This window comes from Hyperolius riggenbachi, chromosome 2, assembly GCF_040937935.1.
Source record: "Hyperolius riggenbachi isolate aHypRig1 chromosome 2, aHypRig1.pri, whole genome shotgun sequence".
NCBI lineage: Eukaryota > Metazoa > Chordata > Amphibia > Anura > Hyperoliidae > Hyperolius > Hyperolius riggenbachi.
The window spans coordinates 6,081,583-6,097,323 of record NC_090647.1 but is presented as its reverse complement, the minus strand read 5'-3'; the positions used below and the strand labels follow the sequence as shown (position 1 = coordinate 6,097,323).

The 15,741-nt window shown below is 46.7% G+C and overlaps 1 protein-coding gene across 1 annotated transcript in view; it reads left to right on the top strand.

The window, feature by feature from the left end:
• LOC137542122 (mucin-2-like) overlaps window positions 1-15,741 on the top strand; it is a 49,665-nt gene that overhangs the window by 15,172 nt on the left and 18,752 nt on the right. Inside the window, exons 3-5 of the mRNA XM_068263804.1 lie at window positions 826-845; window positions 1,697-2,423; window positions 4,850-5,157. Coding sequence (XP_068119905.1) covers window positions 826-845; window positions 1,697-2,423; window positions 4,850-5,157 — 1,055 coding nt within the window. The remainder of the gene's footprint in view (window positions 1-825; window positions 846-1,696; window positions 2,424-4,849; window positions 5,158-15,741) is intronic.

Below are 15,741 nucleotides of genomic sequence, written 5' to 3'. Positions count from 1 at the left end.
CTGTCTGTCTTCATCTTTCAAAAATCATGCAGCTCTATCCATTCCCGGCTCCTCCATACTTCTTGGTTAATGGTGTCCTTAAACCATGTGACACGTGTGTGCTGCTGGGGTCAGCATGTGTTATGCCCATGGGTGGATGGCTGACTCACTCCTGCGCATTCCAGGCCTTGCTGATCTCCTACCCGCTGCCAATTATCGGCATGTGTTATGCCCGCGGGTGGATGGCTGACTCACTCCTGCGCATTCTGGACCTCACTGATCTCCTACCCGCTGCCAATTATCGGCATGTGTTATGCCCGCGGGTGGATGGCTGACTCGCTCCTGCACATTCCAGGCCTTGCTGATCTCCTACCCGCTGCCAATTATCGGCATGTGTTATGCCCGTGGGTGGATGGCTGACTCGCTCCTGCACATTCCAGGCCTTGCTGATCTTGCACCTGCCACCAGTTCTTGGCATGTATGCCCACAGTGGGATAGCTGTCTCACTCCTGCTCATACCCCCCCTCGCTAATCTCCCACCTGCTGCCACTTCTAGGGGTTGCAGGTTAGAATTGCAGATGGAGGGAGACGGAGGAGGAGAAGAGCACACCGGCCGGTAAATGTATATTCGCACTATACGATGCACCAAATTCCCCCTCCCCCCACAGTTTTAAGAACAAGTGCGTCTTAAAGTCTGAAGAATACGGTAAATAGTTTCCTGGTTTGGTCATTGCTTCCGATGAAAAACCGGAAGTGACGTGATGTATGGGCGGAAATGATGCATTTGGGTCACTATATTGGCGGAAGCAGGACGCTCGCAGCTAAATTGCAGAAATCCGATTAAAGTGCGGAAATCCACTCAAAATGTAAAAGAAGCATCTGCAAATTTGGCATTAAGTGATGTCCATGTCACTTGAGGTCAGAAGCCACTTCCGTCCCCACTAAAGAACTTAACCTCTGCCGATGGATTCAGCATATAACGCACACAGGGCTGCGGCTGCCATTGAGACCCCAGAGCCCAAGACCCCGTCCACTTCACAGTCCCCTACTCTGTCAGACCCTCCAGGTGGTCTCCCGCTGACTGCTCCCCATGCCCCCCACATGTTCTGTAACTGACCTGCATTGTAATAACTCATCTCTCCTAGGAGCTGTTCTGTTCCGCTCTCCATCTTCAGCCAGGCTGCCTGCGTCTTCTCCATTGCATACATGTTATGTGTAAAAACCACTTGTCAGGCATACAGAAGAGGCAGGCAGCATGACTGAAGACATAGATTGGGGCGGAGCAGCTGGCAGGAGAGATGAGACATTACAGGACAGCTCAGCTACGGAACATGCGGGGGCCATGGGGAGCAATCAGCGGGAGACCACCAGGGGGGTCCGGCAGAGCGGGTCCACGGGGCTGACTTTGCTTGGCAGGGGCAGAGGGGTCTCCAAGTTACTTTTGCTCAGGGGCCCCAGCGTGGCTTACACCGGCCCTTGAGCACAATGTTTCCACTATATATCTCAATGTGGACATGACTTGCACATTTAATTCAATGTTTTGAGAGGATTCACGCACTTTAAGCATATTTCATTCAATTTATAAGACCTAATTCAAATTATAGATGACTAATATTTATAGATATTAATGGGATCCATTGTGTTATTACTGAAATGTATTCATTTTATTTTCTATCATGTAAAGGAGGTTAATGTATTTTATTCTGGATTTGTACAGATGCCAAATCCTGCAGTGATTGCAACTCCACCACAACCGCCAACTGTGCTGCCAAGTCAGGCTACGTGTCGTGTTCCTGCAAGCCTGGATATGTGGGTGACGGTTGGAACTGCACACTCATGGCGTTCTGTGACACCCGTCCATGCTGTCCTGATGGCTACACCTGGGATACAAAGCAGAAGCTATGTGTGGACATCAATGAGTGTGCCAGCCCTACACTGAACAAGTGTTCTCCAACAGACACCTGTGTCAACCAAAACGGCACCTACTTGTGTAATATAAACAGGAAGGCCCCATGTGGAGGCCCCGGATCTAGCTCCTGCACTAGTGACCATGACTGTCTGAGGATCAGTGGGGCAGCTCAATGTGCGGACCCTTGTTATAACTACCAGCAGGTCAATGGAGCCAACCGGCTGGCCAACATCTCCTCCACTGGAAGATTCCCCACTGACCGGAACCTCTGTGGTTGGTACCGTTATGTTGGCACTGGATCCAGCCTGAAGGAAGGATGTGTGGGACCTCTGAAGTGTGGATCCCTGGAACCATACACTCTAGGAGGAAGCCACCCAAAGATTGGAGATGGGATCCAGATGATGCCTCTACTGATCAACAGTGTGGCCTCCGGATGTTACAATGGGCTAAATATTTCAGTAAAGGCCTGTCCTGGGGGACATTACGTCTACAAGTTCTCTGGATCCCTCAAATTTGATGTTTACTGCACAGGTGAGTCACTGTACTGCACAGGTGATTAACTGTACTGCACGGGTTAGTCACTATACTGCACAGGTGAGTCACTGTACTGCACAGGTGATTCACTGTACTGCACAGGTGAGTCACTACCGCACAGATGAGTCAATGTACTGCACAAGTGATTCACTATACTGCACAGGTGAGTCACTATACTGCACAGGTGAGTCACTATACTGCACAGGTGAATCAATGTACTGCACAGGTGAGTCACTATACTGCACAGGTGAGTCACTGTACTGTAAAAATGAGTCACTGTACTGCACAGGGGATTCACTGTACTTCACAGGTGAGTCCCTACCGCACAGGTGAGTCACCATACTGCACAGGTGAGTCACTGTACTGCACAAGTGATTCGCTATACTGCACAGGTGAGCCACTATTTTACACAGGTGAGTCACTGTACTGCACAGGTGAGTCACTATGCTGCTCAGGTGAGTCACTGTACTGCACAGGTGAGTCACTGTACTGCACAGGTGAGCCACTGTACTGCACAGGTGAGTCACTATTTTACATAGGTGAGTCACTAGACAGCACAGGTGAGTCACTGCACTGCAAAGGTGAGCCACTGTACTGCACAGGGGAGTCACTATACTGTACAGGTGAGCCACTGTACTGCACAGGTGAGTCACTATTTTACACAGGTGAGTCACTAAACTGCACAGGTGAGCCACTGTACTGCACAAGTGAGTCACTGTACTGCACAGGTGAGCCACTGTACTTCACAGGTGAGTCACTATACTTCACAGGTGAGTCACTGTACTGCACAGGTGATTCACTGTACTGCACAGGTGAGTCACTACCGCACAGGTGAGTCACTATACTGCACAGGTGATTCACTGTACTGCACAAGTGATTCACTATACTGCACAGGTGAATCAATGTACTGCACAGGTGAGTCACTACCGCACAAGTGAATCAATGTACTGCACAGGTGAGTCACTATACTGCACAGGTGAGTCACTGTACTGTAAAAATGAGTCACTGTACTGCACAGGGGATTCACTGTACTGCACAGGTGAGTCACTACCGCACAGTTGAGTCACCATACTGCACAGGTGAGTCACTGTACTGCACAAGTGATTCACTGTACTGCACAGGTGAGCCACTGTACTGCACAGGTGAGTCACTATACTGCACAGGTGAGTCACTGTACTGCACAGGTGAGTCACTGTACTGCACAGGTGAGTCACTGTACTGCACAGGTGAGCCACTGTACTGCACAGGTGAGTCACTGTACTGCACAGGTGAGCCACTGTACTGCACAGGTGAGTCACTGTACTGCACAGGTGGGCCACTGTACTGCACAGGTGAGTCACTGTACTGCACAGGTGAGTCACTATACTGCACAGGTGAGTCACTGTACTGCACAGGTGAGTCACTGTACTGCACAGGTGAGTCACTGTACTGCACAGGTGAGTCACTATACTGATGCCTCAACCCAACATCACCCGCGTCGCCCTGTGCTTCCTCATGCGTTTTGCAATGATGTTGCTCCACAGTACCTCTGACCTCTTGAGAATCTTTTTTTTTTCCAGTAAATTAATTATGGGCTAAAGGTGGATAACTCAAAAACATTCTGACTCACCGCTTGCATTGAATATTTAGGAAAATCAGAGAAAATATAATTTGCTTAATAATTTGGAATGTGGTGTAAATAATCCGCATAATTTTGACATTTCTGCATAGAAAACATGAACCTTTCAGTTTCTGAGAGTTTTATTGCTCCAATTTGATCTATTTGCATATTTTTGGTTGAGAAATGCTGAAAATTATTTATTTTTTTTTCATTTTTTATGAATATTTTCTCTCTAAAAAAACAACAAAAAAAACCAAGCAAATTACAAATATAATTAAACGGTATCAAAAGAAAGCCCCATTTGTTCTGAAGAAAAAAAAAAAAAAAAAAACTGAGGACGGCTGCACACCTACTAATTGCAGCACCGCAACACAGGAATCAGCCGTCATATGACCCTGTGCCACGGTGCGGCGTCATATTCATAGGCCCGCCCCCAACTCAGTGACGTACGCCTTGCTGGACAGGAGCATGTCACTAGGATACCCATCAGTCTGTGTGTCGCACCGCGCTCCCGACCTGCACACATACTGCGTCACCCATTGACTTTGTGTCATCATTGCGGCAATTTGGATACTTCTGGCGCATCCTGTCACATCGCGGGAAGTGCGCAAGTCTCACGGCGGGAATGTGGTGGGTGAAGAGTAATGCAGGGTGACGCAGCGTGCAAGTGTGCAAAGGGCCGAAATGAAATTGCCAGAGATGTTTCAACTCAAGTAGAGGCATTGCAGAAGTTTGAAAATTGTCTCGGTCTTTAAGAATTTTTCATAATTATTTTTTTCAGATCCTGTTATTAACATCTTGACTACAGCTACTCCAACAACAACTAGCACAACTACAACACCAACCACAACACCAACCACTACAACAACCACTACAACAACCACTACAACTACAACACCAACCACTACAAGAACAACCACTCCATCTACAACAACTACCACAACACCAACCACAACACCAACCACTACAACAACCACTCCAACTACAACACCAACCACTACAAGAACAACCACTCCAACTACAACAACTACCACAACACCAACCACTACACCAACCACTACAACAACCACTCCAACTACAACTTCTACAACTACAAGCACAACCAAAAACACTGATGAAGACACATGCACAAAAGGTAAGTCTGCAACTAGTACAGCTAATAATACACAACACACAAATCTCATCAGTTATCTCACCTTGTTATTCCCCCAACTAATAAAGGTGGCCAAACATCAGGCGACTTGGTGGCCAATCGACCATCAAATTTCAATTATTATACTTATAAAAATAATATTTCGGGCTAAATTTGGTTATATTAAATTGATAAGAAACGCTGTAAGATCTCGGGCCGTGGCAGTTGGTTGGGTGCACGGTGTTAATGGCAAGCGATATCAGAATGAGAGAGGAAACTCCTGGCGCTGTTTATATATGTATAAATGTGTATGTACATGTATATGTATGTGCATTTATACATCACCTGTCCTGTGTCATGCTGCCCACCCTCTCCCGAATCCGCTGCTGTCCGTTACATCTCCTATACATGCTGGCAGCGTATAAGACATACATATACACTTATACATAGGAGAATAGCGGCAAGGTGGCGAACTGGCAGGAGCGGCGGGCTCCCCCGATTTCTGAGAGATTACATGCTGAAATTGATCGAGTATTGGCCTGCAGTGTATGGACAGCTGACAAATCAATCTCTAATCAGATTCAATCAGAGAGAGATTTGTCTCTTGGTTGAATCTGCCCATGATCACTAGATGTATGGCTACCTTGAAGGAATCATTGGGCTAGTTATCCTACCCCCGATAAACTTACTTGGGGCTTCTTCCAGCCCCTTGCAGCTGCAATGTCCCACGCCACAGCTCCGCTCTCAGCCACCAGCCGGGCAGTTCAGTGTAAAGCTGCTGTAACCTGATCTTACTGCGCTCACATGTTTACGAAGCAAGCTAGATATGACAGTGCAGTTTCTAGGAGAAGGCAGGAAATGACATTAGAATTGGCTTCAGTCAGAGAGAGCCAAGATGGCAAATGCCAGGAACAGAATTGTCTTTATTTACTAAAAAAAAAATTAGCAGAAATACAAACATGAACAATACAATACATCTATTATGTTAGTGGAACAAGTAGTTATCTACTTATATATGTGTTTTTTTCCTGGCATGGTATGGCTGTCCCTGTTGCTTTCATGTAAAAATGCTGTGTGCAGTTACTGCACAGCAATTATAACGGTACTAAAAAAAACAAATATTAAAGCGCGCTGCTATCAATATAACTCACACAATCTACACGATATGAAGTCTAATATATGTACACTTCCTCCTGCTGCCCTTCCCTCAGGATCTGGGATATCCGCTTCCAAACAACCGAATATAAAATCTATAGAGAGTGGCGCTGGACTTATTTTGTTTTTATTCAATAAGATCCCTGTATATCCAAAAGAGTGAAGGTACTTCAGTATCAGTTTTATTATCAGTTGGCTTCTAAAGTCATAAAAAATCCACAACAATATTATCAAAATAATGAATAAATTATAAAAATAAAAAATGAAAATAAAAATGAAAATAAAAATGAAATTAAAATTAAAATAAGAGTCAAATCGATAACGCCAGTTAAGCACCAGGGCATTAAAGGAATGTTTGTATGACCCCGCAATCCTTAGCAGCAATATTGTTACCAGTTTGTTGACATATCACAATATGCCCATAAACTCATACAACCACCATACACACTACTCACACCGGAGCCACCTGATTCCCTTCAGTGAGCGTTCACTGCCCAGTATGAGCTTCTGATACGTCCGGAACTTATAGTCCCGCAAGATTTGAATGACTCACAAATCTAGCAGCTTTGTAGGGTAAACCTTCTGATGCGGTCCCCCACCGGCGGCCTTGCACCTCGTTCCCGATCCATCGTCCGTAGACAGTCGTCCTCCATGCCGCGGCTGCTGTACGCATAAACCCCATATATGTCTCATCATTGTTGGTCTTCTCTCCCTTATTATGTCAGTTCTTTGTCTATATATTAGTTGTTATTAGAGTTGGGCCGAACCTCCGATTTTAGGTTCGCGAACCGGGTTCGCGAACTTCCGCGGAAGGTTCGGTTCGCGTTAAAGTTCGCGAACTGCAATAGACTTCAATGGGGATGCGAACTTTGAAAAAAAATAATTATGCTGGCCAGAAAAGTGATGGAAAAGATGTTTCAAGGGGTCTAGAACCTGGAGGGGGGCATGGCGGAGTGGGATACATGCCAAAAGTCCCCGGGAAAAATCTGGATTTGACGCAAAGCAGCGTTTTAAGGGCAGAAATCACATTGAATGCTAAATGACAGGCCTAAAGTGCTTTAAAACATCTTGCATGTGTATACATCAATCAGGGAGTGTAATTAAGGTACTGCTTCACACTGACACACCAAACTCACCGTGTAACGCACCACAAACAGCTGTTTGTGTAGTGACGGCAGTGGCGGGTTCACTGAACAGGAATACAGTGGCGGGTTCACTGAACAGGTATGCAGTGGTGGGTTCACAGAACAGGTATGCAGTGGTGGGTTCACAGAACAGGTATGCAGTGGCAGGTTCACAGAACAGGTATGCAGTGGCGGGTTCACAGAACAGGTATGCAGTGGTGGGTTCACAGAACAGGTATGCAGTGGCAGGTTCACTGAACAGGTATGCAGTGGTGGGTTCACAGAACAGAACAGGTATGCAGCCAGGAACAAGCTAAGCCTAACTAATCTTTCCCTATGAGAGACAGTCTGCAGCAGCTCGCCCTACTCTCACTAACACAGGCACACGAGTGACCGTAATGGCCGCCGCTGCCTGCCTTTTATAAGGGGGGGAGTGGCTCCAGGGGCTAGTGTAGCCTAATTGGCTACACTGGGCCTGCTGATGTTTCAAGGGGTCTAACACCTGGAGGGGGGCATGGCGGAGTGGGATACACGCCAAAAGTCCCCGGGAAAAATCTGGATTTGACGCAAAGCAGCGTTTTAAGGGCAGAAATCACATTGAATGCTAAATGACAGGCCTAAAGTGCTTTAAAACATCTTGCATGTGTATACATCAATCAGGGAGTGTAATTAAGGTACTGCTTCACACTGACACACCAAACTCACCGTTTAACGCACCGCAAACAGCTGTTTGTGTAGTGACGGCCGTGCTGGACTGGTGCGCACCATGGCGAGAGTGCAGGTTTTGGTGGCTTTACAGCCCATATGGTCGCCTGGCTGATGTAGCTGAATGACAGAACAGTGACTGTCCAGCTGATCAAATTTGGTCTGACCACAATGAAGCAACGACCTTATCTTTTGTGTGCCCCCCGAGACACTCATCTAGGTGCCGGTCATTGCTTCATTGTGATACGCAAGCCCCTTTACCACGGCAAGGTAATGATCACGAAGGGGAATGGGCGCATGTACATGCCTTTTCTTTTGTTGTTGCAGCTGCCCGCAGTGCAGCCAGAAAAATTAGGCAGTCATGTACACGCACCAGAAAAATTATTACAGCGGCCGCTGCTAGCAGCGGCCTAAAAAATTCAGCAATCCGCCTGGAGTCCCGGACCCTGTTGGTGGTGGCGGAGAAGGTAGTCAAGCGGCCTGCAGGCAGACATGCTGTGTGGAGGGACTGGGAGCGACTTAGTCTTCTTGGGGCAGGCCAGGCAGCCAGTCACACGGCGTGCAGGCAGAGATGCTGTGTGTGCGGGGACTGACTTGGGGCGGGCAGCAGCCCTCCGGGATCCATGCCTCATTCATTTTGATAAAGGTGAGGTACTTAACACTTTTGTGACTTAGGCGACTTCTCTTCTCAGTGACAATGCCTCCAGCTGCGCTGAAGGTCCTTTCTGACAGGACGCTTGCGGCAGGGCAGGAGAGAAGTTGGATGGCAAATTGGGACAGCTCTGGCCACAGGTCAAGCCTGCGCACCCAGTAGTTCAAGGGTTCCTCATCGCTGTTCACAGCAGTGTCTACATCCACACTTAAGGCCAGGTAGTCGGCTACCTGCCGTTCCAGGCATTGGAGGAGGGTGGATCCGGAAGGGCTACGGCGAGGCGTTGGACTAAAGAACGTCCGCATGTCCGACATCACCATGAGATCGCTGGAGCGTCCTGTCTTTGACTGCGTGGACACGGGAGGAGGATTAGTGGCTTAGTAGGTTCACTGAACAGGTATACAGTGGCGGGTTCACTGAACAGAACAGGTATACAGTGGCGGGTTCACTGAACAGAACAGGTATACAGTGGCGGGTTCACTGAACACAACAGGTATGCAGTGGCGGGTTCACTGAACAGGTATACAGTGGCAGGTTCACTGAACAGAACAGGTATACAGTGGCGGGTTCACTGAACAGAACAGGTATGCAGTGGCGGGTTCACTGAACAGAACAGGTATACAGTGGCGGGTTCACTGAACAGAACAGGTATGCAGTGGCAGGTTCACTGAACAGGTATACAGTGGCGGGTTCACTGAACAGAACAGATATACAGTGGCGGGTTCACTGAACAGAACAGGTATACAGTGGCGGGTTCACTGAACTGAACAGGTATGCAGTGGCGGGTTCACTGAACAGAACAGGTATACAGTGGCAGGTTCACTGAACAGAACAGGTATACAGTGGCGGGTTCACTGAACACAACAGGTATGCAGTGGCGGGTTCACTGAACAGGTATACAGTGGCAGGTTCACTGAACAGAACAGGTATACAGTGGCGTGTTCACTGAACACAACAGGTATGCAGTGGTGGGTTCACAGAACAGGTATGCAGTGGTGGGTTCACTGAACAGGTATACAGTGGCGGGTTCACTGAACAGAACAGGTATACAGTGGCGGGTTCACTGAACAGAACAGGTATACAGTGGCGGGTTCACAGAACAGGTATGCAGTGGCAGGTTCACTGAACAGGAATACAGTGGTGGGTTCACTGAACAGAACAGGTATGCAGTGGCGGATTCACAGAACAGTACAGATATGCAGTGGCAGGTTCACTGAACAGGTATGCAGTGGCAGGTTCACTGAACAGGTATGCAGTGGTGGGTTCACTGAACAGGTATGCAGTGGTGGGTTCACTGAACAGGTATGCAGTGGTGGGTTCACTGAACAGGTATGCAGTGGTGGGTTCACTGAACAGGTATGCAGTGGTGGGTTCACAGTACAGGTATGCAGTGGTGGGTTCACAGAACAGGTATGCAGTGGCAGGTTCACTGAACAGAACAGGTATGCAGCCAGGAACAAGCTAAGCCTAACTAATCTTTCCCTATGAGAGACAGTCTGCAGCAGCTCGCCCTACTCTCACTAACGCAGGCAGCACACGAGTGACCGTAATGGCCGCCGCTGTCTGCCTTTTATAAGGGGGGGAGTGGCTCCAGGGGCTAGTGTAGCCTAAATGACTGCACTGGGCCTGCTGACTGTGATGTAGAGGGTCAAAGTTGACCCTCATGGTGCATTATGGGGCAAACTGAACTTCCGCAATACTTCGCCTGCGGGACGCGAACGCGAACCACGGAAGTTCGCATGGAACCGTTCGCAGGCGAACCGTTCGGCCCAACTCTAGTTGTTATAAAGGTCTCTTTACTTTAGTTTCCAGCATAGCTCAAAACACTTTTTTCCTCTTTTCACTCTATGTTTGTATCCATTCTAACCATACACAAAACCCTCTTCTTCCCACTCTACTTATTTCACTAACATATCTCCTCAAGCTGACCCCTTCTTTCTCATGACAGCAGCTCCTTCTGGGGAAACAGGTGGTTCTCCAATCAGGTGGCTCCCATTCACTCTATCTCAGAAAGCCGAACATCTCCCACTCTACATTTAAACCTCTCAGCATCATGGTGTTCAAATTAAAGATCCATTGGCATTCTTTTCTGGACATCTTTGCTATGTAGTCCCCACCTCTTGGATCTCTCTGGATTATTTCAAGGCCAAAATATATTACATGTTCTATTTTACATTCCTGGTATAAAGGAAACGTAAAGTGTTTAGAAAGAGGGCGTTCCTCCCAAACCTTGAGGATGTTGTACAGATGTTCACTTATCCTCCTGCTTAGTTCCCTTTTTGTACATCCCACATATTTTTTGCCACCTGGGCATACAAGGCAGTAAATAACACCCTTTGTGTCACAGCCTACAGTGCTGTTCACTTTGTGCATCCGAGCAACTTTCACCTCCCATTCATTCACCAATAACTTTATCACAATGAAATGATCTATATCTTGTTTTTTCCACCACCATTTAGGCTTTCTTTGGGTGGTACATTTTGCTAAGAATTATTTTATTCTAAATCCATTTAAACAGGAAGATTAAGAAATAAATGAGAAAAAATGATTATTTCTCAGTTTTTGAACATTATAGTTTGAAATTATTACATGCTACCATAATTAAAACCAATGTATTTTATTTGCCCATTTGTCACAGTTATTACACCATTTAAATGATGTCCCTATCACAATGTATGGCGTCAAAGTTTTATTTGGAAATAAAGGTGCATTTTTTTCAATTTGCATACATCACTATTTACAAGCCTATAATTTAAACAATTATATTAATATACTCTCTTGACATGCATATTTAAAAAGTTCAGACCATAGGTAACTATTTATGTTGTTTGTTTTTTTAAATTGTGATTGTTTTTTATTTACTGTAATTTTTGGTGTGGGAGGTAAACAGCTAACTATAAATGAAATATAATGTATGTAAAGATGTATGTGGGTGTAGTTTTACTATTTGGCCACAGTCAAAAAGTCCTGGAAGTGAACGATCTTGCTTCCAGGAACTAGAATGAAGAAGGGAAACATTTTCTTATGCAGAAAGACCGCGGCCACTGATAAGAGGCCGACGTTTTTTCTGCGGGGGACTTAGATTGATGAATGGGAAGTATATTCCTAATCATTGATCTGTGGGCTAACGGCAGGTGGCAGGAGCATGTGTGGGAGCGCGCACGATCACGCGCCTCTGGCACTGGCAGCAGCACAGTCTATTTGGACTGAAATATCCATCCAGATAGACTTAAGCGGTTAATTCTATATGTCTCACTCCCCCCACCCACTTCAGTTAACTTGCTATAACCTCTAGTTGTATTACAATTATGACACCTCCCACATCTAACAAACCCACCTCCTGCTCTTCTTTGGGTCATCCCTCCCCCATTGACTGCAGTAGCCACCTTAAGTCCCATAATACTAGACTTTCTGTGGATAAAGGATGGATATTCTGGGAGTATCTCCCTCAGTATCTTATCCCTTGTAAAATCTCCCAGTGTTTTCTAATAATTGCCTTTACTTGTCCCACCTGGGGATTATATCTCACTGTAACAATCGGTGTAACACAGAGAGGGTCTGATTACCGGTGAACTGCAGTCTCACCAGGAATACAGAATATACCCGATTATTGGTGATCTGCAGTATCACCGATAATCAGATATATACACTAACCTCTGGACACCAGGGAGAACCAGTGAGTGTTAGATGCAACAGTATACTTTGATTATTTCACCAGAAGTATGTTCCTTCCTATGGCCTAGACTCTCCAGGAGGGAGGAGCTAGGCTGAAGGTAGGAAGGTCAGAGCGTGAGTGACACCCGAGTGGGGGGTGTCACTAACAGATCTGGGAACTGCCTCTAACAGTAAGGCCAGTTCTCGAGGTCGGCAAGCCAGGTCGTTACCACACAGACAGATAAGGTACAGAATCAGGATGCCAATACGGAGTCCAATGACGAGCAGAGTTTGGCAACAGGATATCAGAAATAGCAAGGTACAGAATCAGAGTTCAGAGGAATAGTCAGACAGGCAGAAGGTCATAACAAATAATACAATACAATGTTCCTAATGCTAAGGTATGAGCGCCTTGATGTCAACACCTTTGGAAACTATGCTAGAACACAGATACAGATAAGGTCTGAGTGCTACCACGTTGTGATCGCAACAGCAGACAACCAGAGAATGACCAGCACCCAGTATATATAGCAAAGCGCTCTCCAGCGCCTCCCCTAAGTGCTAGACCAATGGCAGGTGGTGGAATTGTCAGCTGACCGGCCTGGTCAGGAACGAGGTGCAATGCCGCCGGTGGAGGACCGCATCAGAAGGTTTACCCTACAAAGCTGCTAGATTCGTGAGCCATTCAAATCTTGCAGGACTATAAGTTCCGGACGTATCAGAAGCTCATTCTGAGCAGTGAACTCAGTCTGTATGACACTGGCTACCACGGTTAGTCACCGGATGAGGACGTTTATGCAATATAGGGTTTTATGAGACTCAGATATCACAAAGTTAGATCCCAGTTGGACTACCCCCACTGAAGGGGATCAGGTGGCTCTGGTGAGAGTAGTGTGTATGGTGGTTGTATGAGTTTATGGGCATATTGTGATATGTCAACAAATTGGTAACAATATTGCTGCTAAGGTTAGGCTCATAGAAACATTATTTTAATGCCCTGGTGCTTAACTGGAATTATCGATATGACTCTTATTTTAATTTAATTTTCATTTTTATTTTCATTTTTTATTTTTTAATTTTTAAAATTCATTCATTATTTTGATAATCTTGTTGTGGATTTTATATGACTTTAGAAGCCAACTGATATTAAAACTGATACTGAAGTACGTTCACTCTTTTGGATATATAGTGATTTTCACTCTTTTTGGATATACAGTGATTTTATTGAATAAAAACAAAATAAGTCCAGCGCCACTCTCTATAGATTTTAAATGATAACGGTACTAATGCCAGTTATGCTGCATGCGTACATAAGGTGCACATGGTGCTAGCGTGTCCTGCAGTACGCAAGTAGCATAATGCGCATTACCCTGGCAACACACTCATTACCTGGAAATCGCAGGTTGTGCTAATTGCACACTGCACATAACTGACATAAGTGGCAGTAACACTGCAGTGCACAGGCAAGACAACACAGCATACCCAGCAATTCAAACTGCCAAATAAAATGGCGGACTTTAGTAGTTTTCCAAAAATGCGCCAGTGTTCTTGGATTAACCCAGCGCACCGGAATTGTCTGTTTGCCAGTTTATATTGCTGTGTGTTATGCGTTGCTGCAAGTGTAAGCTTTGGCTGCAAGGGTTAATACTGGTTTGCATTTGATCTGGCCACACCCCTTTGTACCGCCATTTACCCTACTTATTGTCTGTGTGGGATGAGCAAAGCAGCCTTGTTCTTCTGAATGCTTCTGGAAGCCCTACCAGCCAGGCTCCAAGCTGCAGCTCTCCTCTCCTTATCCCACCACAGCCCATAATTACAACCATGTGAGCGAGTTTGTAGCTCTAGCTATTCTGAATGCTTCTAGAAGCCCTACCAGCCAGGCTCCAAGCTGCGGCTCTCCTCTCCCACCACAGCCCATAATTACAACCATGTGAGCGAGTTTGTAGCTCTAGCTCTTCTGAATGCTTCTGGAAGCCCTACCAGCCAGGCTCCAAGCTGCAGCTCTCCTTATCCCACCACATCCCATAATTACAACCATGTGAGCGAGTTTGTAGCTCTAGCTCTTCTGAATGCTTCTGGAAGCCCTACCAGCCAGGCTCCAAGCTGCAGCTCTCCTCTCCTTATCCCACCACAGCCCATAATAATTACAGCCATGTGAGCGAGTTTGTAGCTCTAGCTCTTCTGAATGCTTCTGGAAGCCCTACCAGCCAGGCTCCAAGCTGCAGCTCTCCTCTCCTTATCCCACCACAACCCATAATTACAACCATGTGAGCGAGTTTGTAGCTCTAGCTCTTCTGAATGCTTCTGGAAGCCCTACCAGCCAGGCTCCAAGCTGCAGCTCTCCTCTCCTTATCCCACCACATCCCATAATTACAACCATGTGAGCGAGTTTGTAGCTCTAGCTCTTCTGAATGCTTCTGGAAGCCCTACCAGCCAGGCTCCAAGCTGCAGCTCTCCTCTCCTTATCCCACCACAGCCCATAATTACTACCATGTGAGCGAGTTTGTAGCTCTAGCTCTTCTGAATGCTTCTGGAAGCCCTACCAGCCAGGCTCCAAGCTGCAGCTCTCCTTATCCCACCACAGCCCATAATTACAACCATGTGAGCGAGTTTGTAGCTCTAGCTCTTCTGAATGCTTCTGGAAGCCCTACCAGCCAGGCTCCAAGCTGCAGCTCTCCTCTCCTTATCCCACCACAGCCCATAATTACAACCATGTGAGCGAGTTTGTAGCTCTAGCTCTTCTGAATGCTTCTGGAAGCCCTACCAGCCAGGCTCCAAGCTGCAGCTCTCCTCTCCTTATCCCACCACAGCCCATAATTACAACCATGTGAGTGAGTTTGTAGCTCTAGCTATTCTGAATGCTTCTGGAAGCCCTACCAGCCAGGCTCCAAGCTGCAGCTCTCCTCTCCTTATCCCACCACAGCCCATAATTACAACCATGTGAGCGAGTTTGTAGCTCTAGCTCTTCTGAATGCTTCTGGAAGCCCTACCAGCCAGGCTCCAAGCTGCAGCTCTCCTCTCCTTATCCCACCACAACCCATAATTACAACCATGTGAGCGAGTTTGTAGCTCTAGCTCTTCTGAATGCTTCTGGAAGCCCTAGCAGCCAGGCTCCAAGCTGCAGCTCTCCTCTCCTTATCCCACCACATCCCATAATTACAACCATGTGAGCGAGTTTGTAGCTCTAGCTCTTCTGAATGCTTCTGGAAGCCCTACCAGCCAGGCTCCAAGCTGCAGCTCTCCTCTCCTTATCCCACCACAGCCCATAATTACTACCATGTGAGCGAGTTTGTAGCT